Source organism: Vidua chalybeata, chromosome 16, assembly GCF_026979565.1.
Source record: "Vidua chalybeata isolate OUT-0048 chromosome 16, bVidCha1 merged haplotype, whole genome shotgun sequence".
NCBI lineage: Eukaryota > Metazoa > Chordata > Aves > Passeriformes > Viduidae > Vidua > Vidua chalybeata.
This window is the reverse complement of record NC_071545.1, coordinates 16,169,209-16,190,344: the sequence shown is the minus strand read 5'-3', so window position 1 is coordinate 16,190,344 and position 21,136 is coordinate 16,169,209. Positions and strand designations below refer to the sequence as shown.

Here is a 21,136-nt window from a genome sequence, read left to right as displayed (position 1 = left end):
CACCCAGCCACATTTCCCCACGAGAGCCAAGCAGCTCACCCACACCACACTACGTGTCTCTCCATGCAGGCTGCAGGCACAGCTTCTTGCACAAAAGCTGAATGAGGAATCCAACAACTGCTATTTGCTAGGGGTCACCCAGGAGTAGCTCTCTGAAGCCTCTAACTGATAACCCAGATTCTTCTCTCGTCCCTGAGCAGCAGATCAAACACAAAGTTTGCATCTCAAAAGTCCTTGAAACTGGCAAGATCACCGGCTAGGATTATGATTCTGTATTAAACGACAGAAGCCCACCCATGCTCCCACCGAGCCTCTCTCAGCTGCTGGAGTAACCGTCCCTTGCAACCACAGATTTTGCAGCTGCTTTAGTAAGGATCTTGCAGCAGAAGGACAAGCGGCCCAGCGTGCCCCCAAGAGCGATACACACCATCATCTTCACTGCGCTCCCCGGTCAGCTCCACGGACTCCGAGAGCGAGGCGAGCGAGGTGCGGCGCGAGGAGGCGGCCGAGGCGACGCTGGGCTGCTTGCTGCCCGGGAGCCGGCTGACCCAGTGCTCGCACAGCGACGAGCTGGTGGAGCCTGCAGGGACCCACGCACGCGTCAGCCGCGCACGCACGGCCCCGCCAGCCCGGCAGCCAGTGCTACTGCACTGCTCTGGCTCACACCTGAGCCCCGAGCTGGCCCCCGTGGCCCCAGCATCCAGACACTGCCACGGGAATGGGGCTTGACTCTTATGGAGTATTTTTTCAGAACGAGGAGACAGAACTGTGCTTGTCCCAGCGTGCTGTGAGTACCAGCATGCAGGCACTGGCGGCATTTCACCTGCCACCCCAACGCCACAAAAATCTCTTTTTTTCCAGGGGCAGGTCATGAAGCCTGCACCTCCCTACAGCTCACCCCGGATTCCACCAACACATGCACTACGGGTGCCTCCTTGGGACTGAGAGTGCTGCCACAGGGAAGGAGCGAGTCACGATTTGATGTCCTGCCAAGGGCAGCTCTGAGCAGTCACCTGTGGGGGCACAGGGGCTTCCCCATCTCCGCAGTCTCCCCGCCAGAACTGCCTCAGCAGAAGAGCTGGAAAGTTCCCATGGCCTCTGACACACAGACTCAGACAAGCCTTGCTGAGTTCTGGGACACAAAAGTGGGGGTTTAAGCAGAGCTGGGTGGAAAATTCGAAAATTCTCTAGAAGGACAAACTACCCATGAAAGACAACTTAGAGCCACCCTGGACAGGGCCAGCAGGGCTTACCTGCCACCGAGCTGTTGGCAGACCACGAGGGGATCGCTGTGCGTCGCTGGTAGAACAAGATATAAGCGGTCTGCTTGCAGACTTCACTTTCAGAAAGTTGCTGAACTTCACTGTCATCGAAGCAGTACCACTGGCCATCAACAGAATTCTTGCAATATGCTAAGGAATAATGCATTACTGTAAGACTCTCTCACTCCTACTGCTCTCAGGTTTGCTGTATGACATTTAACATAAGGTTATCTGCTATGATGGACTCGGACAATGCAAGGAACAGATGTATTCTTGCATCACCTTCCAGTCTGACTGGCAAGATGGAAGCCTGAGGCTGCCAGAACATAAACAGCTTACATTTCAGGACTTTCTTTGTCACCATTACTGCTCAGAACAGATAATTTGGGGTGGCTCTATTCACTTCAGCTTTTGTAACTTGTGTCACTGCTTCCATCAGTGACTCCCTGTCTGACTCCATACAGAAATATAACCAGTTTCTCTGTGAAAGGCTCCACCACAGACAGCACAGCAGGACACTTGCCTGTATAATGTCCGCCTTGCATGGTGCCATGGTGGTTGCAGACAGCATACAGGTCATAGATGTAGTCCTCAGGATCTCTGCCGAGGCCATAAGGTTTCCTCCAAGGTGACCAGTGCGATGGCAAGCTCCAGCTGCTCTGGCTGCGCTTCACAACGTGAGGAGTCATGTCCAAGCCACTCAAGGGAAATTTAACCATGTTCTGAAGTTTCATCCTTCGGTCTCCTTCCTGTGTACAGAGAAGAGCATGAGCTGCAGAGGCCAAGGCCACCATGCCTGGGAAAACCCCAGGTGAGGGACACATAGGGCAGAATGGCTGCTTCTAAAGAGGGGAGGCTACTCACATCACTCAGCAATCCTCCAGCAACACTACAGGCATCCTTACCTGCCTAAACCTTTTGAGATGTATGATGAGAACATCAGGTAAGGTCCAGAGGCTCAGTGTGATGCTACCCTGCTGCAGCTGCTTACAGTGTGGGCATCGCCACGCATCATCGGGGGCAAGCTACAAGGAATAGGCAGGAGGGGGTATTGGTTTTCAAATTCCAAAGCAGCTTGCATCACACCGCTGTTCCTCTGCTGCCCCAAGCCCAGTGCAGACACTGACCCCTCTGCCTCATCTCCCTCCAGCATTTATCAAGCTCACTGGAGATGCAGGGTTCCCAATGATGCTTTTCAAAGTGACAAGCAGAGATATGTGTGCCTCACTCAGGAGGCACTTCCTGCTGCAAGGCAGAATTCAGCCAGTGCTGCTGTGCAGAGGACCTTCTTGCACCTTATAAAAGCCAGTGCCTTGGAAGTGGAGAAGAAGGAAAAGGAAAAAACAAGGCAAAAAACAGGCAGACTTGGCAGCCTGAAAAGTATTCTCACAAGAAAACCAGCAGTAAAAAAAAAGCAGGGATAAAAAAGCAGAAAAAAATCAGAACAGAAAGAAGAAAGGTGTACTTTGGATGTTCCTCTGATACTTCACTGCCCTCTGGGAAACCTCTTCTTCCTCTGTAGTCCCAACAGCACAGAGTTACACACTGCAGATTCTCCCTGTCCCCCAAGCCTCCCTCCACAGCCCAGTGCTCAGAGAACTCAGCAGCCTCAGAGATTTAAGCTGTCAAACAACTCCTCCCCCACCCGTGAAAGAACTAACAAGAGAGGCTCCCAAATTATTACAGCTCAGTCCTGGGTCCAAAGACTACCTCCAGACGAGCCCTTTGTACAGCAGATTAGAGACTACCGAAGGAATTCAGATGGCTTCCATGTGCCAGGCAAGGGCCAGGTGAGAGTCCTCTCCAGCCTGCCTGGGGCACGCCACCACTCCTGTCTCGTCAGGCTCACACAGCGAGCAGAGCCAGAGCCAGAGCCAGAGCAGGGCAGCAGAACTGAGCTCAGTGGTCACTGTGCTGCTGTTCGAGGGGGTCCCACTCAGTGGTGCCTGCCTGCACCCACCCCAGCCCTGCTCAAGCTTGGGAACACACAATTGCTCCAGGACACGCTCACGAAGCCACACTTTCCTAACCCTTTATCATATTTACAATATTTCACAGAAGGAAATTGCCAAAGAGAGGACCAAGTTCTTGCATCAACGTTTGGGCAGCAAAGAACCCAGCAGCAGGGCCTCCCACAACCTTCTCGCTGCAGAGGAGCTCCATTAGCAGCACAGATAATCTTGTGTTACAAATCTATTCTCCTGTCACAAGGAATCAGTGTTTGCAGAAAAGAGCTGCCTGGAGTGAGGGAGTTCCTGCAGCATGTGAACAAGCCAGAGTACACAGTCTGTATCTACCTGTTCCTCTTTGGTGTACAGTTGGAAACACTGAGATAAAGTGCAGATCTGAGGTTGATGATGAAGCTCTCTCTGCTGGCGGACGCTTTCAGAGTCTGGAATATATTCCTCTTCTGTATTCACAAACAAGCTGCATTAGGGAGACACCACATTTACCAGCACATCCCCTTGCTCCCCAGGCTGTCCCTGCAGACAGGGGCTGGGCACAGGTGGAGTTTGAGTGGTCTCATGTTTGCTGAAGGATGCACAGTTCACACAAGCTTGCTGCAAGCAGCAATTGTGAGGTGAACACAGTTTAAGGTTTTTTACTTCATACTTACTAATCTTTAGTTTCTTTGTCCCATTCTACCACTAATTTCACATGAGCAGTTCCCCCCTGTCCGCATGACTTCAATGCCCTGCAGGGAGGAGCAGAAATAAGTCAGATCATCTTTCAATCCAAAGTCTACATCACCTTTTACATGCATGTAATTTCACTCCACAAGCCCTTCACCCTTCCTTCACTCCCACAGCTGAGGTTTGCAAAGGAGTAAAAGGAATTCACACAGCAAAACACTTGGCAAAGCTGCTAAATGCCTTCACCCAAGTATGCATTTCTGTCAGGCAACATACACTTGTTACAGGACAGGCATTTACCAACATTTCAAAGAACAACAGACACAAGAAAAAAAATTAAAATAGTGAGAATAATATTTTCATTCTGTTCTCCATTTCCAGAGAGGACAGACTCCAGATGGCATGACACACAACCGAGGTATTCTCACACAGCTTCCTAAGGATGCTCCCTCATTTTCCTGCTCCTCAGGCCTCTGCAGTGCATTCCACACATCCGCACCAGGACTGTTCATTTCTGCATGGTAAACACCAAGCTCCCAGCTAAACACACCTCTCTCCACCCCTGGGAAGCACCCAGCACCCGAGGGCCAGCTCACCTTTCCACTGTTGGGTGGCAGAGGGGTCGCTCCTCCTGAGGTAGCAAGTATGTTATGCCCACAACGCTGACCACTCGCAAGCTGAATGGGCAAACCTGCAACAGAGAGAACAGAGACCACCTCAGTGGCTCCAACCCAACCCGCCCACGTGCCACTGGCTGGCAAGGACTTTACCCTAGAACACGTTTGACATGACAAAGCAAACGTACAAGGTCTCAAATATGCCTGTGCCAATGAGCTGACAGAGGGCTGAGGTACAGCAATGGAACCTGTGCATCCAACAGCTCACATCTGTCTCACCTGCAAGCAGGCTGCAGGCCGCAGGAAATACTGCATCTTCTCCAGTATTTCCTTCTGCAGAATATCCCAAGCAATTGTTTTTTCCAAGTGCAACACAAAGGGCAAGCCAAACCTATGGGAAGGAGAAGCATTTGAGGAACAATTAAAAGATTATCCTGTTCAGCAATCAGAACCCCAAACTACATGGGAGAACTTTATGTGAAGTTTTGTGAAGCTTCAGAGACTGAGGCAGTTCTCAGGCCCCAGTTGATACAAATGCCTTTGCCATGGTTGCTTCTCACTTCTCTCCCTCCCCCCATTTTCACTCCAATTAAAAATTCCCACCCATAACATGGTCTGGTCAAACATGCTGCTCTCAAACCAGACAAAGGTGTTGTATCCTCTCATTTGCTTCATTTAGAGTAATGCAATACTTGAAGTTCACCAAAATTGGAAATATTTTGCTGCACCCATTAATGCTTTTTCATCAACGTGTTCTTTAGCACCTGATGTGAGCTAGGGATGCAAGCTGCTGCTCCTTCACCTGGAGCCTGTACTACAGGAAAGTAAAATCCAGGGCAGTTTAGGAAGCAGCCAGAAGAGTAACTCCAACCATGCTGCTGCCAGTCACCTTTTGCTCTGCTGTCCAGTGCACGCTCTGTTACACACCAGCAAGACAATCTTGTCATTTGCTGCTAGTTTAGGACAGGACTGTTCCAGTTTTCCAGACTTCACCATTCCTTGAGAGTAAGCTTTTGTTCGGGAGTGCTCAGTGCCACATTTCAAGTTATTCAGGTTATTGTTCACATGTATTCCTGAAAAATTAGGAGAAAGGAAACATTTCATTATGTCATCTGCCTTTAGTGCCCTGATGCCCCCCCCAGGAAGCCCTCCTTGGGCTACAGAGGAGCAGGTCAGTATGGAATCAGGAGCATTTTCATCACTTGGACAAAGGCTTCAAAGAGCAACTACATTTCACAGTGACTGTTTCTTTAGAGAAGGACATTACATGCAAGTGCTCCTCATCTGATTTTTCACAGCAGGTTGTACAAGCACTCTCAGCTTTTACTGCCCGCAAGAAAAACTAAAGTGCCAAGAACCCAACTTGTTACTTTCAATAATAAAATTTGCCTTTGATTACATTCCATCTGCCTAGGATACCATGATTACCTTTCACTGAGGGGACATACAGAGGCCGAGGAGCTTGAGCTTGGAAAGAGAAAGTGTTTGTTCATTCCTGAGACTGTTTATTCATCACTAGCAACCTGATTTTAAGTAACACAATTTCAGTGGCTTCATCTGGTCCCTAGCAGGCCTTTAAATTAAGCCTGACAAGAAATTTCACATTAAACCAGCCTGGCCTGCAGCATCAGCCCCGAGAAGAGGCAGAAAGGAGTGTACAACAGTGCCTGATAACCTCCCAGCTGACAACACTATTAAATCTTCCAGAATGAGCCTGGACAAAGTCAGAGCTGAAATCAATACACCAGAACATCAACAGCTTGTGGCACTCATTCTTTTCCCACACAAACCTACCTCACTAGTCACCCGAGGTGGGCAGTAAGAGTTATTGACTCACCTCTCTGACTGAGGATGCCCTCAGGCCTGAAGATCTCTGGGGTCTCAAAGGCAAAAATGCAGTCGCTCTCGTGGATGGTGTCCAAGTCGTCGGTGTCGCAGAAGGAGCGATGGAACCCATCGTAGTACATCTCTGTCAGCACGATCTGCAGGCACCATGAGCAAACCAGAACCCATCAAACCACCCGTGCTTTCAGCTCAGTGCCCCATCTCTCAGCTGGGATTTTCCTGCTAAGGGATGGCACTCCTTAAGACATCCTGTCATCAGCCAGGAGCAAGGAACAGGGAGAAGGATACCCATAAACGAGAAGCAGGGGTGAAAGCTACACATGGAGAGGTTTTGGTGGAATTCAACAGCTTTCCTGAAGCTCTTCCTACAGAGGAATTCGCTGTAGGTGCCCAGTGGTTGCCTCACTGCCAGCATGCAGAGATCACCATGGGGTCAGGCAGGTCTGCACACTGCACTGAGAGCTATTCCAACATCACTAGGATTCAAACAGCCAAAGCACAGGGAAAAGCATGATCCAGATTTCCAGCACTACCGTGTTTCCCTGTTCATCCATGGGCAGCAAATTTCGATTCCTATATATCAAACAAGGGACAAAAGCCTCCCCTCTCCCTCGCAGGGCAGGGAGGGCACACAGGTGGGCAGCCCAGCCCATTACCTGCTCCGTGGGTATCTTGGTTTCTGAGGAGACAGCCTCCCGCAGCCTGGCCACTGTTCCGGAGATGGGCACGGCCACCCCGATGCGCATGCAGTGCGAGCACTTGCCCTGGTACACCACGGTGACGTAGAGTGGCCTGTGGAGGGCATGGGAGCACTGCTAGGCTGGGCTGAGCAGCTCTGGGCACTGCCTGAGCAGCCTCAGCCCAACCTGGGCACATCCAGGCTGCCCACCAGGTACAGGGCCCTCCTGACTGTTCGGATCCACCTCACACCAGAGTTGCACTCAGCTGCAGCCAGACAAGGGTGTTTGATTTACACACTCCTTTCCTACTCTATGGCCTGGTGTTACTTGCTCCCACAAGCAGAACATCTCAAAAAAGGCCCACAGAGTTAAAACCAAAGCTGTCTATGAGAAGGAAGGCAACCAGTTTTCCAGCAGGGATCCAGAGAGGAAGCTTGGGACAGTCAGTATAAGACAGTACTTGGAGAGCTGCTACTGGGAACAGGCTGCCTCTCAGCCCTCAATCCTGCCTCCAACAGCAGCCAGCAGCACTACTGGGGAGAGAAGAGGGAGGGGACACCTTCCCTGGACAGCCCACTCAGCCTCCACCCAGTGGTGAAGCAGGGATTTCCAGAGCAAATGTGACAGGAATGTTTAATCTGCCCTATCATCACACTGTTACATTGCTTCTGGAACCTACACAAATTTTCTGGATGCAAACACCAGATGAAGGAGTTTGTTTATACCTCAGGTAGTTTTGCTGTGCACCTCTATCTTCACTTTGAATATTTTATCTGGATTTTTTTCCTCCCCCGAAGTTTTTTCTTTATTTGCATCAGCTTTCAAAAAAAAAGCAAAATATTTTGCAGGAAAGATTTTTAAATTCAATTTTTGAAATTGGACTGATCAGTGAGGCTGTTCTCAAAAAACAAAGTGTGTTTCATCCTTTTCCCTTTTTTAATTTTAAAATGCTATGAATCAAGTGAAAAGCAAAATATTTTGGTTGTGTGAAGCAAAGACTTTCTCCCAAAATTAATTCTATAGGAAGGATAGGCCTTTCAAGTAAAAGCCTCAGTTTTCCATTTTACCTGCAAAGCAAAACATTAAATCCCCATAGGGTCCTATCTATCTTTTTTAATGACTTATCAGAGATTTTGCTGGTATTGTCTTCCTGCTGTAGCAAATGAAGGAACACGACATGCACGGGCAAGATGCTCAGGACAGCTCCGTACCGAGTGTGCGGCAGAGGGATCGGCAGCGAGATGCAGAGGAAAGGGTCAAAGGTGTTGCTCTGCTTCTGGCAATGAGGGCACGTCAGGGAGGACCTGGGACAGACATGGATAACAGGGCTCAGTTACACCTCACTTCACTGGCAATGTATAAACCATCAAATCCCATATTCACAACAGCAGATCCAACGGGAAACCCTGGAAGGGTTTTGTCTTTGGAGAGAGGTGAAGTTACAGGACAGGGACAGACACAGTCAGCACTGGGGTGCACACAGCTCTTACACAGGAAAAGCTCCAGACAAGAGTCCATCCTCATTCCCCAGAATTCCATTCTCACTCAGAATCAATCTGCACCTTGCAATGGGTTTGCATCTTAGACCAGGCTTAAGGTTTCGCCCTTGCAAAGGAAAAGCTGGCAAATACTGGGGAGGAAGCCCAGCAATTTTAATTCTTACACCAGTACAGGCACAAGCCATCAAGGAACACTGATGATTCAGCTGTTCTCTTCCAATAGCTCTGAAATTAGAAAGCTCTCTTCCCAGAAAGAAGGAAAACTCAAGGGAAAGCCCTGAAGGGACGGTGATTACTTCAGCTCAGAATTCCCAAGTGCCAGATGACAAGCACTCTGCACACACTGGGGATCCCTAACTCCCAGGCACCTCTAGATCCTGCCATGGGCTTTCCCTCTGACAGTCAGGATGAGCCCCACAGCACTAGGCTTTGCTGAGCCTTTGCTGATGAAGCTGACTCACTGACTCGCTCTCAGGATGCACAGGAACAGGTGTAGTGGTACGTACTGCAGATTTACACAGAATATACCAATTCTGAAGCAGTGAAAGTCTCTCTAGAGCAAGGTCTTAGTTCAGCAGGAATTCAGAAACAGTTGCTAACACAGTGACACCAGTCCCAACTGTACTGGGAGCTAGTGTCAGTTTAGAATTATACTGGGGTCACCCATACATTCAACAAATTTACAAAATACCATACCTGTACTGGGCTTGAAAGAGTTCCTGCACAAAAGTGCTACTGATGGGAAAGGCTGGGCCCTCAAGCAGCACATCATCCTCCAGTGGCGGCTAAAAGAGAGGAACAAACCCTTGAGGCACACCCAGGTGTGGGGGGTGCACCAAGCAGGTGGCTCCAGAACTCCAGTCAAATTTTACTTTCCTTAGCCAAAATCACTGGAAAAATGCCACAAGCATTTTTAGCACACTCTGCTCCAAGGGGTGGGCATGCAGGAAGGTGAGGTGGGCAGGGAAGGGCACGGGGCACACACCTGACAGTAACACCTCCTGGCTATTGCAGAGCCACTCAAACACAACTGCCTCAGGGAGCACTTGCCAGGGATTAGTGGAATGGCTGGTTACATTTCCAGGGCAGAAACAAACATTATTTCAACCCACGCTTTTGTTCCACCTGAACTACTGAAGTTGAGAAGCCAATGGGGAGAACTACTGTAAAAGGAATGCCTGTGTGCAAAGTTAGACTCGTCCCCCAGCAGAATCCCTCACCTTGAGTGGAGGCATGCCACCGGAATTCACCACGTTGTTCAAATCCTCGTGGACTCTGTCGAGCAGCCAAAGCAGGAACTCCTGGGCATCGTGCTGGGCGTTCCCGCGGTACTGCATCGCGTTCTTGGACACGATGTTCTGCGGAGAGGAGAGACAGTGCAGCAACAGCTAATGCACACCCGAGCCACGCCATCACACCTACCCCTGCCTCACAGCACCTGACACTGCTGCCCTCATGAAATCTTCTGTTTGTTCAAGCCGAAGCAAAACAACAATTTAGTCTCCTAATGCCCACACACGCTGTCTTGCTCATTGTGGTTTTGGTGAGGTCACACATTTCCCAAAACCTTGATGCAGGTGTTCAGTGCTAATCTAGGTCCACAGTTCCAGGACTCAGCCAGGATCAGGACATCTAAGTCACAGATGCTTCTGCAGTCAGGATCATCATCATGCAGGTAGAGCAAAATTATTTCCCATCAGCACCCTGTCAAGCACAGGAGTAGCACAGGCCACCATGGAATTTTTTCCACTGGGTATCAAGACTCCACTATGCATAACTCACTCGTCCTAAACACTATCTTCTACTGCCATCCCAGCCAGGGAGGTGCAGCCTTCCCTGGGCACAAGGAACCATGGCATCCCAGAGCAACCAATGCTGGAGCAGCACCTGTCCCGTGCTGTGCTGCACCTACCTCCTTGGCACACCTGCGGAGAGAAAACCTGTTCACACAGCACTCTGACTTACTGCCCGGGGTCCCCAAAGGGACAGTGGCACGAGCAGAGGCCAGACAGGACCTGCAGGGCAGGAATGGGTGGGAAGACTGCAGAGCTCGGGCCCAGAAGGCTGCACAAGCACCTCGTGCCAGAGCTCCTCCACTCCACTAATCAGACTTTGCAACAGATTTGAGAAATGAGGTTGGGTGGCTCGCTTTATCCCTCTGAAAATGGGGTCACCAGGGAGGGGGGTGGTGATGAAAGAGGCAGGAAAGGACTGATAAACATATACCCTCTATGCTCTATAATCTGTCCATTGTCTCAGGCTGCAAAATAATGGGAAACAGAAATAATCTGCTCTCATTACATATGTGCAGGCCTTCTGACAGCAGATTTACTGCCCTTGCTGTGCAGGGACCAGAACTCTCCCACATAAAATATGTGCACACAGCTTGAACCACGGGAGTGGTCCCTAGCCAACACTCTGTGCCACACTGGTGTGACCCCAGCACCTCTGCTTGGTGTCCAATGTAATCCTCAGCTTGGGATGCTGCTGCAAATCTTTTCATGGGGGAGAGAAATTTGAAGCAGTCTGTGGGCACTTGAGGATTAATGGAGACCAAACAGCCTTCTCTGCTCCTAGCTCCTGTTAAGCAATGCAAAATCCAGTGGCAGAAAAAAAAATTATAAAATATAATCCATAAAATGGATCTAAAAATGTCTCTTCAGATACCAGCCTGATACCTCTTGCCCTTCTTCAGCAGAAAGGTGAACTGAATGCACCCAGACAATGATGCAGGGAAGAATGTAAGGCATACATGTGGAGACTTGCTTTGCAAACATTAACTTTGTTCAAAAAAACCTACACTGAAAATTCAATTTAGCCCTTAAATTAGTGTCAAATTTCAAACTGAAAATCAATCACTAACACATGAAGCTGAGACTGTAGTCCAGTCTAGTGGTTACCTCATGCATCTCTCCAGAACCAATGCTCTTACAGTAACACACTTGAGTTGTAACAGCTGTACCCATCCTTCCCAACCCAAGGCACCCAGCTCAGTGCCAAGGGATCATGTCCCTTTCTCCCATCGAGGGAGGAGGGCTCCAACAGCACTGCAGGTCACAGCAAAGCCAGCAAAGCCACTCTTCTCAGTGAGTTGACCAGAGAGCCAAGGGAAAGAAGTGTGTGGCCCCTCTGTGCCAAGACATGACCGGGTGTGATGGGAGCAGGCCCTGACACTCTCCCATCAGCCAGAGCCAGCAGCCTCATCTGGTGTCCTTTGTCCCAGGCAGCTCAGCCCACAGGCACTGTCACTGCACTTCTAGGGTCTGTCCAGACACAGCTGACAATAAAAGGCTCCTGGCATTGCCAGTAGGAGGCAAATCCAGTATTACAAGTGAAAAGTAGACATGGAGAGGTTCTGTACAGAAACATAAGGACGTTGGGAATCCAGGCTAGTAGTGTTTGTCATTGCCCCTTCCCCAGAGGCACAGCACGGCACTCCAGAGCCTCCCTGGCTTTTACTGATGTGTGTCCCTGGCGATGCAGTGTCCCCAGAGAGCAGCCAGCCTGTACCAATCCCAAGCACAGTGAACCCACGGATGCACAGCAGTCATGTGCCCTCCCTGCTCTGTATCTGTGTCACTGCTCGGCTCAGAAGCATCTCCATGATAATTGCTCTGGTTTTCTCAACACTCTTGCAGCCTGAGTGGACTAAGGATAAAGAGCTGCCTGTGGAGACACATCACAAGATGTTGGAAGTGATTCAGGAAGCACTACAAAATATCAGATGCAACTTCCTCACAAGAGGCTCTGCTAAACAAACACTCCAGCACCAGCAGCACGTTCCCAGTTCCCAGCGTCACTCACACCTTCTGCCAGCTACAAGTGGGTCCATTCCTGCTGAAAGCCCTGTGGCTGCTGCTCCAGGGAATGCCATGTGCCCTCCTCCCAGCCCCTGGCAGGGGCTGAGGCAGCAACCCCAGACACACAGGGTGTGGGGGGGAACAGTGGACACAGAGTCAGAACAGTCAGTGCTGAGGGACATGATTTAATCCCAGAGCGACAGAGGTGCCGACTCAAATAAACAATTTAACAACTGAGACAAATACCAGGAACTCCTCAAGTGCAGGCCCCCAGTCTGATGGGTCAGCACCAAACACAGCCCCACACACCTCCCTGTTCCCTGGTGGGCTGAGGGCAGCAGGCAGAACAGCATGGGGGTCCCCACAGCCCTGGGCAACAGACAGGGCTGCACAGCATGGGGGTCCCCACAATTCTGTGCTATGGATGGGGACTGCAGCCTCTCAGCAGCCAGACTGGCCATTCCTGAACAGCTCCAGGAACATTTGACAGGCAAAGTAGACAAATGAGCAAGAACCTCATCACTGAGCACTGGCCACCCAGCATCTCTCCATATTTGCTTTCCAAGTCTGCCCTTCCAGCCCAGCAGAAGGTTTCTTGCCCTTGCCATAACCCTGAACTTTCACCCCTCTTTTGTTCATCACTTAAGACAACATCTAATTTTGCTGGTCCTGCAGTAATGCAACAGCAACTGTAACTGGATTCAGATACAGAGTTAGGAAGCAAATGCTTTAAAAACACATGAAAACCACCACATTTAGCAACCCCAGGAGCCACTAATCCTCTGCCCCTAATCTGGTTCCCCTGTAAGCAGAGCTGCCACATCTGACCAGCTTCCGTCCAGCCCCGCAGGGTATCAAGAATGACTCCGGAACAACTCCGGTGCTGCTGTTTCAGCTATGAGGCACCAGGAGTGGGCATGGACTCTGACACTGCCTCCCAACACCTTCCATGAGGCACAGCACCTCCAGCCCTTTCCTCACTCAGCCCTTGTGAGCCTGGCAGGAGGTGGGGGGATCCTCCATTCCACCAGATGTGCACACAGTGGTACACAGACACCCTGAGTAAAGTGGCTCCATCCAAAGAGGTAAGAGGGAAAGTCAAAATTTCCTATCAATCCCACTTATGTACCCCCTAATGCAAGCACCCTACAGCCATATCAGTCCCTGCCGTCCGTGAAGCAGATCTACAGCAAAGACACATTATCATTTTTACCAGGCCACTGAAAGTTGAATAATAATTCATCTACTGCTCTAAATAGATGCAATAAATAGATCAAAACAGAGCTGAACTACTGGCCTCTTCTTTGCTGCTATTATTGTTCCAGATCACAAAGACAACTAGAGGAAAAATGCCAGTCTGCTGCTTTCCAGTGTGGCCCTGCTTGGAAGCAAATGTGGAAGGATTCTGCACATGAACAGATAAAGTCAGCTCATCAGAGACCTGACCCAATGACACACATGCACAGGAGAGAAAGGCTATTCTTTATCTCCTATTGAACAGTGAGTTATGCTCAGGCACGTTATTTCTATTTTTTAAGCCCACAACCACAGTTTTGCGTTTGAGTAAGTTCTACAGCAGACAAGCACTTACCTGAATTACCCTCCCTGCTCACACACAGACAGCTCTTTCCCCTCTCTGGAGATGTTCTTTTCTGGGGAGACCAGTACCCAGCCAGCAGCGTGGTTCAGGCCCCAGGGGCTCAGGAAGGGAGCTCCTCCATTCAGGGGCAGAAGAGATCACTGTGGACTTGGCCTTAGCACAGGCATCAAACAGGGAAAAGGGAGCTTTGATGACAGGAGGTCGGTCACAGCAGCCAGGGCAGGACAAAACACTCCTCCCCTGCCCTGAGGGCATCCAGAGGCACCAGGGCTCTGGAGGCAGCAGCCCATGGGACGTGGCAGCTCCACGGGCAGCCCGTGTCCCCACACAGTCCTGCCCCGTGCAATGCCGAGGGGAATAAGCACAGCCCTTGTGAGAATACTCCAGGAAGCAAAGCCATGAGGAGCACTACAGGGAGCAGCACAGCAGCACCAGAGGGATTCTCCACCACGTTTAACAAGCCCGGACAAGAAGCATCATTGCACCAGCCCATGCCTAACACCTCTCATGCCAGCAGCTACCCTCACCCTTCCAGGCTGAAGCCTGTTAATCCTCATTAAGCACCTTCCTTCAACACATAAGGAGAGAGTGAAGTTTGTCCAGATGATGGTGTCCAGGGCTGCCGAGTGTGCAGGGACACAGAGGCAGGGTGTGGGTGCTGCACTCCCCAGCTGGCACACTCCTCTCCAGGCCCTTCCCAGCAGTGCAGGTCTTGCTGCCAGAAGGCACCGCTGGAGTCAGTGCTGGCTGCTGGGAGAATTCACCCTTACAAAGAGCAGAAATCCCATATTGCTCAGCAATTCCTGCTCCACCAGAAGAGCAAATGGTGGGATTCAAAGGAATAAGGGATTGAGGAGCAGGAGAATGCCACAGACGTGAAGCAGCTCAGTAAAGGACTATCAGTAAATGCTAGCACAGAGGATGGACAGGAAGGCTGGGCTCAGCAGCCCAAGGAGCTCGTGCTGCACACCTGCACCTCTCCTGCTCTCTCCAGGCTCTGCTTCAGGTCCCAAGTTGGACACAGAAACTGAGATGGGGGATCCCATCATTACCACTCTGAGAAGCCTCCCCTTGCACGTTATAACAAATATTCACTTCAGTGACACAGCCATATGCAAACAAGTTCATTAAGCAGTGCTTTGCTCAAATGGCAGGAAGAATGGCTTCACTCCAATGAAGTGTGGCCATGTACAAAGCACAGGGCAACACAGATCCAATTAAGCTGCCTGGGAACACACATCCCCCCTCACCACTTCCACGGGCTGCCAGGCACGACACAGCTCTCATACTTTCACCATGCCTCATTTTGCACAAGCGGCATGGAAATAAAAACCTGGAAGCTCAGAAGACAGAAAGCACATTTTGGCAATGATGTACATTTGCCCCTCCAGCCTCACAGAGGGTCCTGCCAACCCCCATGGCCACCTGGCAGTGGAGCAGCAGAGCTGTTCCACACTGGGGTCTCTTTCCTGCCTCACCCAACCCTCTGCTCTGGAAAGGAGCACCCACACCACACTCCTGCTGCCCCCTCTAGCAGAACCCCCTCAGTGAACCACATCTGACCTCTGGACTCTGCTGCTCAGCCTCGGCTCCCCAGCCTTGTGCTGCACTCACTCAGATCAAAGTTTGAAGCATAACACAGAAATCCCCAGAAAGCATTTGGATTTGACAGGTAAGTCAGATAGCTGCCTTAAGGCAACCAGATCTGCTGCAGGAAACCCTTCCCAGGGGGTTTAGGAGTATGTCTGTAGAAAGTGAGTAAAGCAATTGTAAGGAAAAATAGGCAAGAAAATAAGCAAAACAAAACAAACCATACATGCAATAACGGATTTACATCTTATTGATAATGAATACCAAAAAAAAAAAAAAAAAGGTGGCAAGACTGCCAGACCTTTGTGATCCCAGTGAACTGCATCTCTGTGATGTCAAGAACCATCAGAAAAACTATGTAGAAAATTTGTAACTTGCTTTTTGTTTCAAGGAAAATGCTTCAACTCCAATTCCCAGAGCAGCCCTAGGACAAACCTCCTCAGTATGATGCCACCACTGGAAGCACCTGGACTGAACTGCAACAAGCACATCAACATCCCATATTACCTAAGCCACTCAAAGCCTCTTTAGAGCAACACAGAAACTGAAGCACCAGGAACCAACAGCCAAGCAACCAGAAGGGAAGTGTGAAAGGTCTCACATTTATTCTTTCATGTCCCTTTCTTCCATCCCTCTCTGCAGAGGGAGGACAGTTTGCTCTCTGCAGAAATATTTTAGGAATAAGCAGTTGACCCTATCCAGAATAAAATAACTGATCCTGTGCTAGGCAGAGATCAAGACAATAAAACACAATCCAGGAGATCACATTTGACACATCACTGGCCCCATTAGCAAGGCACAAGGGCTCTGGTGAGCAGAAGGGCCTGGGGCTGAGAGCTGCTCTCACTGCACCTTCAACAGGAGGCAGAGATCTGACCATGTCAACACTTCCAGGAGTTCCTTCATAACTCAGGAGTTAGTGATTAACTCCCAAAGAAGTGCCCAAAACAGCTGGCAGATTGCTTGTCCCAAAGTGAGATATTTGCACCAAATGCATTCCCAAAACACCTTGAAATGAGTTTCAAACAGCTACCTGGAAATCTCACACCAAACATAAGTTTAAAAATAAATAAATAAAAAAGGAAGCAGCACTTTTAACCTGGCACAATAATCCCTGCTCTGCCAACAGGGATTTATTCCGGGTTCAGAGCCAATTGTGACAATCCAACCCAACTGAGTTATGGTGACTGTGCTGTATTTGCTGAACATGCTGCAGGTCACAGCCAAGGCCATCTTCTTGTAGGACAAGAAATGCAATCCCAGCTCTGGCGTGCAAAGGGTCTTGTTAATCATTGGCATGCTTCAGTGCTCAACTGCCTTAGAGCCTCAGAGAAAGCCTCAAAACAGTAAGAGCCTCCTCATCCTTAGAAGACCCACACTCCACAGAAGACAGAGGATTTGCATAAGAACATAATTTTTCAAGCCCAATTAGTTTAAATCCAAATCCTTCTCACTGACGACCCCCACCATCACCTCTGAGTGCTGCAATACAAAGGGCACTCTGTCCTCCCTGTCTGACACTCCCAGGAACTTTGCAGGCAGGATGGGACAGCTCCCTGGAAGAAAACAAGCCCAAAGCCCTGCTTATACAATAGATGTTTGTCACCATTGTCACACCATCACAAAGGGGAAAGAGGAAGCACAAGCTGCAATATTGGCCCCTGTTATGAAAGCAGCAGCTTTGTTTGGGCAGGAAAACAAAACCCACTGAGCAATCGGAAGAGAAGGATTGCTAAAGCAAACAGCAAAGGAGCACAGGACCAATGGGAAAGTCATCCTCAGCAGAGGCACCCAGGAACTACCAGCTCTGCCATGGTGCTCCCATTCTGTTCCCAACCCAGGAACCAAACCCTTCTGCTTCCACCTCTCACCTTTCCTACTACCTCACCCTTCTACACCTGCCGCTTTCCCCTGCTCTGTCAGCACTCCCAACCTCCCCTCTCTGTGCAAAAGCTCTCTGCCAGGCTCTCCCCTCAACCTGCAACTACAAGATGAACCACTTATCACAAACCAGTTGTGCAAACTGCATTTTCCTTAGTTTCAGCAGCTACATCATTCAGAGATCTATGACATGGGTTATTTCCTGAAGGCCAGCTTAAAAAGAGAGAAAACACTGCCAAGGAAAACCAGCTGAGGGGTAAAAAGCATTCAAAAAATCATCCCTTCAAATGCCCCTGTCCACAAGGACCCTAAGACATGCTTCCTCGAAAATAATTTCCTATCTTCCAAGAGAGAAACCTATAGATATAAGAATGAGGAAAAAAAAAAGAATTATCCTTTGTCCTAAAATATATTTAGTACCTGCAGAGAAGTATTTAGGAATTAGCAAGTGCCTTTGCCCAGTTACCTTTGGTGCCAAAAGAGGAAAAATAGCAAACAAAACAACACATGGAAAGCATGCTGAATTAAGCGCCTTTTGCTGATCAAATAAATATTACTGTCAGTGGCTATTACAGTTGGAGGGAAAGCCCAAAAATTATTCTGTGAAAACACTTTGCACCCTTAGAAACAATTACATCAAGGCAGATTAGGAATGGTCCACTCTTTAAGCAGAACAAGGTGGGGGGATGTTTTCCTTGTTTTGGGGAGAAGCAGCAGTTTCCAGAATGAAAATACTGATCTTTGCCTTTCTCCAATCTAAGCCCATTGTTTACGTTTGTAAATTATCTGTGCAAATCTGCTGCTGAGAAAAAGTTTAATTAAAAACTGAATTTAATAGCAGGTTCAGGCAACTTAACTGTCTTTAGAAACATTAATTTCGTATTAGAAGTAATATTACTATTATCATTATTAGAAGTAATATTACCATTATTATATATAAGGGAATAGCACTTGACACAATGACACAGTCCTGCAGCAGGACCCAGGCTGCTGGCACCGTGCAGCACTGAACTGGATCAACTGGGACCAGATTCCCCCCAGCAAGAGGCTTTTCAAAGCCTCCAGGGACCTGGCAGGTAGGAGATGGATGGGCTCCAGCTCCATCCACAAGCAGAACAGCACTCGCTTACTGTCAACAGCGCCTGCAAACAGCAAAGTTCTGCTACCAACGGGGAACGTGGCCTTAATTTAATCCCTGGCCCTGATGCTCTTCCTCCTGCTGTCACTCGTATCCCAGCCCTGCTCCCACAGCCTGCGTGAACAGCAGAGCCTGGCCTAGAAAGAGAGCTGCTCCCCCTTCTATCAGCTCCGCTGTCAGAAGGCAATCATGCTTTCACAACCTTTTTTCCTGCTGTTACTCAGGACAAATCCACAATTTCTCCTCCTGTCACACCACTTCAGGAGCAGTGACAGGTCAAGGTGAGTGCCCTGTGATGCTGCCAAGACTGGACTCACCGAGTGATCGGCTTCCCAAGTGCTCCCCCATAAAAACCTCTCCTGAAGAGACCAGGGCCACACGTGGTCCTTGGGCAGGCATCCTGAGAGAAGGCAAACAGCCAGGGTCTCCGGGCAATACCTGCGGGACAGGTGGGTGCAGCTGCCTCAAAAGGCAGGAGAAGCAAAGAGAAGAGAGGGAAGAGGTGCTGGCCGTGCAAATGACTGAGAGTGCCAAAGGCCACTGCCACCTCAGACAACTCTCTAGGACATCCCACCGTCCAGCAGGTGCCAAGGGAGAGCTGACTTTGGGACCCAGTCTCTACGTGCTGCGCACCCCAGATGAACTGCACACAGAGAGCCCAAGACTGTGTCAATGTCCTCACTGTTTTCATGCATTTGAACATCTCCTCTGCAAGTCACTCTGCAAGAGAAATACCCCTAAAAGTGGCAGAGACACTCCCCTAAACGTCTCTAAGTTCATGGTGTGGAGGCTACCACCCACCCTCTGATTGTCTCACACAGCCAGGGAGTCTTCTGTGCCAGGAATAATACTTCTCCCTATTCCAGGAGGGAAAGCAGGCCTAGGGCACTTTTAAAGCAGTTGTGCCTGATTTCATCCAAAGCCACGGCAGGGTGTTTTTATGCCACAGGGCAAGGAGCAGGCCCTCTGCTCCAACAGCTCCTGGGGCAGGTGCAAGGCCCGGGCAGGGCAGGGGCCATCGGACAGAACCGCAGCACAAGGGCTGCAGCGGGAGAACATCACAGGACCAAACACCAGCGAGTCCAAGCAAGAGAGTACCAGCAGGTACTCCTGAAACACAGTCCCCAGATCAGCCCAGACTCACAGGTTCTTGGTTAGCAGGCTACGAGGCACAGCTCTCAACAGCCTCCTTCCATGCACGCTCGCAACTCCCAAACAACAGTTGCAACTTCCCTAATGGTGGCACAGTAGAGGAATGAAACAGTAAAATGGGTATTTTCACCGATAAAAACCATCCAGAGCCATCAGCCAGCATCAAACACCATGAGCAAACAGCACAGTGGCAGCACTGTCCCATGCCCAGGGCGCTGCCGCGGGTGCCCAGCGCTGTCACTGGGCCAGGGTCTGCTGCTCTCGGAGGATGCTGAGGCAGGAGCAGCGCTCCAGAGCTACGGGCACGCAGCTGGCAGGGCCAGAGGGCTCTTCCCACCGCGTGGGTGCTCGGACCAGCGGCAAGATACCCACCACGGCTGCGGTGCCGGTGTGACGGTGACACGTCGTGTCGCGTTTGGAGCTGTTGTGAGCCATGGCACCCCCGGGCTGAGCCCCGAGCCCCGCCACCTCCGCAGCGCGGGCACCGGCCCTCCGGGGCCGCCCCCGGCGGCCTTGCGCTCGCTCCTCCCGCCTCGACGGGACGAGGCCCCGGCTCACCTTGAAGTCGCGGCTGTGCTGCGGGGTGTACTCGAGCGTCCAGAGCGCCCGCACCAGCTGCGCCAGCTGCTCCGTGACCTCGCCGGGCGCGGGCGGCGGCCCGTCGGCGGGGGGCGGCCCGCCGCGGAACTGCTCCAGCGCCAGGAACTCGGCGAAGAGCTCGGTGTTGCTGAGGCACTGCAGGATGGCGTTCATGAAGCAGGTGTTGCCGTGGTTGCGCAGCCCCGCCACGCCGGGCACGGCCTCGGAGCCGCTGGCGGGGCGCGGCGGGGGCTCGGGGCTGCGCGGCGGGCCCGGCGGGAAGCAGCTGCCCAGGCCGCCCGTCGCCTGCGGCGGGGGCAGGCGCGGGGCGAGCCCGCCGCGGGGCTCGGGCTCGCTGCTGTAGTGCGAGAGCGTGGAGAGGGTCTTCAGCACGCGGCTCATGAACCCGCCGAGCGACCGCCCGGACGGCGCTGCGGCCGGGGTGGCGCTCGGGGCCGACCCCGCGCCGCCGCCCGCCGCCCTCCCGCGGAAAAGCCGCTTGCTGAAGGAGCGCTTCTCCTTGGCGCTGCCGGCCGGCCCGGGGCCGCTCACCCGCGACATGGCGGCGCGGCGCAGCGCGCATCCCCGCCCGGCGCTCGGCCCGCTCAGCCCGCCCGGCGCTCGGCCCGGAGCTCAGCCCGGCGGCGGCCGCCGCATCCCGCCGGGCCGGGTCGGGCCGCGGCTCCGCCGCCTCACGGCGCCGCCATGCAGCGGGCGGGGCGGGGCGCGCCGCCACGTGACCGCGCCGCCGCCTCGGCGACGGGCGGACGCTGCCGCAGCGCCGCCATCTTCGGTGCTGGCGCGGCGCGGGGCGGGCCCGGGAGCGCGGGGCCGGTACCTCCCCCCGCGGCCCCGCCCCG

The 21,136-nt window shown here is 51.4% G+C and overlaps 1 protein-coding gene across 8 annotated transcripts in view; it reads right to left on the bottom strand.

Moving 5' to 3' along the window:
* Positions 1-20,837, bottom strand: part of USP31 (ubiquitin specific peptidase 31) — a 29,133-nt gene extending 8,296 nt beyond the window's left edge. For 7 of the 8 annotated variants that reach the window (XR_008433791.1, XR_008433792.1, XR_008433789.1 and 4 more), the window contains exons 1-15: positions 20,256-20,837; positions 9,757-9,894; positions 9,233-9,321; positions 8,249-8,341; positions 7,014-7,149; positions 6,350-6,494; positions 5,402-5,585; positions 4,792-4,903; positions 4,492-4,586; positions 3,880-3,957; positions 3,560-3,689; positions 2,168-2,287; positions 1,786-2,011; positions 1,254-1,412; positions 428-580 (exon numbers count right to left, since the gene is read on the bottom strand). Coding sequence is in view for 4 of the 8 variants with exons in the window: in XM_053957947.1 (XP_053813922.1) it covers positions 428-580; positions 1,254-1,412; positions 1,786-2,011; positions 2,168-2,287; positions 3,560-3,689; positions 3,880-3,957; positions 4,492-4,586; positions 4,792-4,903; positions 5,402-5,585; positions 6,350-6,494; positions 7,014-7,149; positions 8,249-8,341; positions 9,233-9,321; positions 9,757-9,894; positions 20,256-20,837 (2,440 nt within the window). In the remaining 4 variants the exon portion in view is untranslated. The remainder of the gene's footprint in view (positions 1-427; positions 581-1,253; positions 1,413-1,785; positions 2,012-2,167; positions 2,288-3,559; positions 3,690-3,879; positions 3,958-4,491; positions 4,587-4,791; positions 4,904-5,401; positions 5,586-6,349; positions 6,495-7,013; positions 7,150-8,248; positions 8,342-9,232; positions 9,322-9,756; positions 9,895-20,255) is intronic. The other variant, XM_053957948.1, reaches the window with a different exon arrangement.
* Between the last annotated feature and the right edge of the window lie 299 nt (positions 20,838-21,136).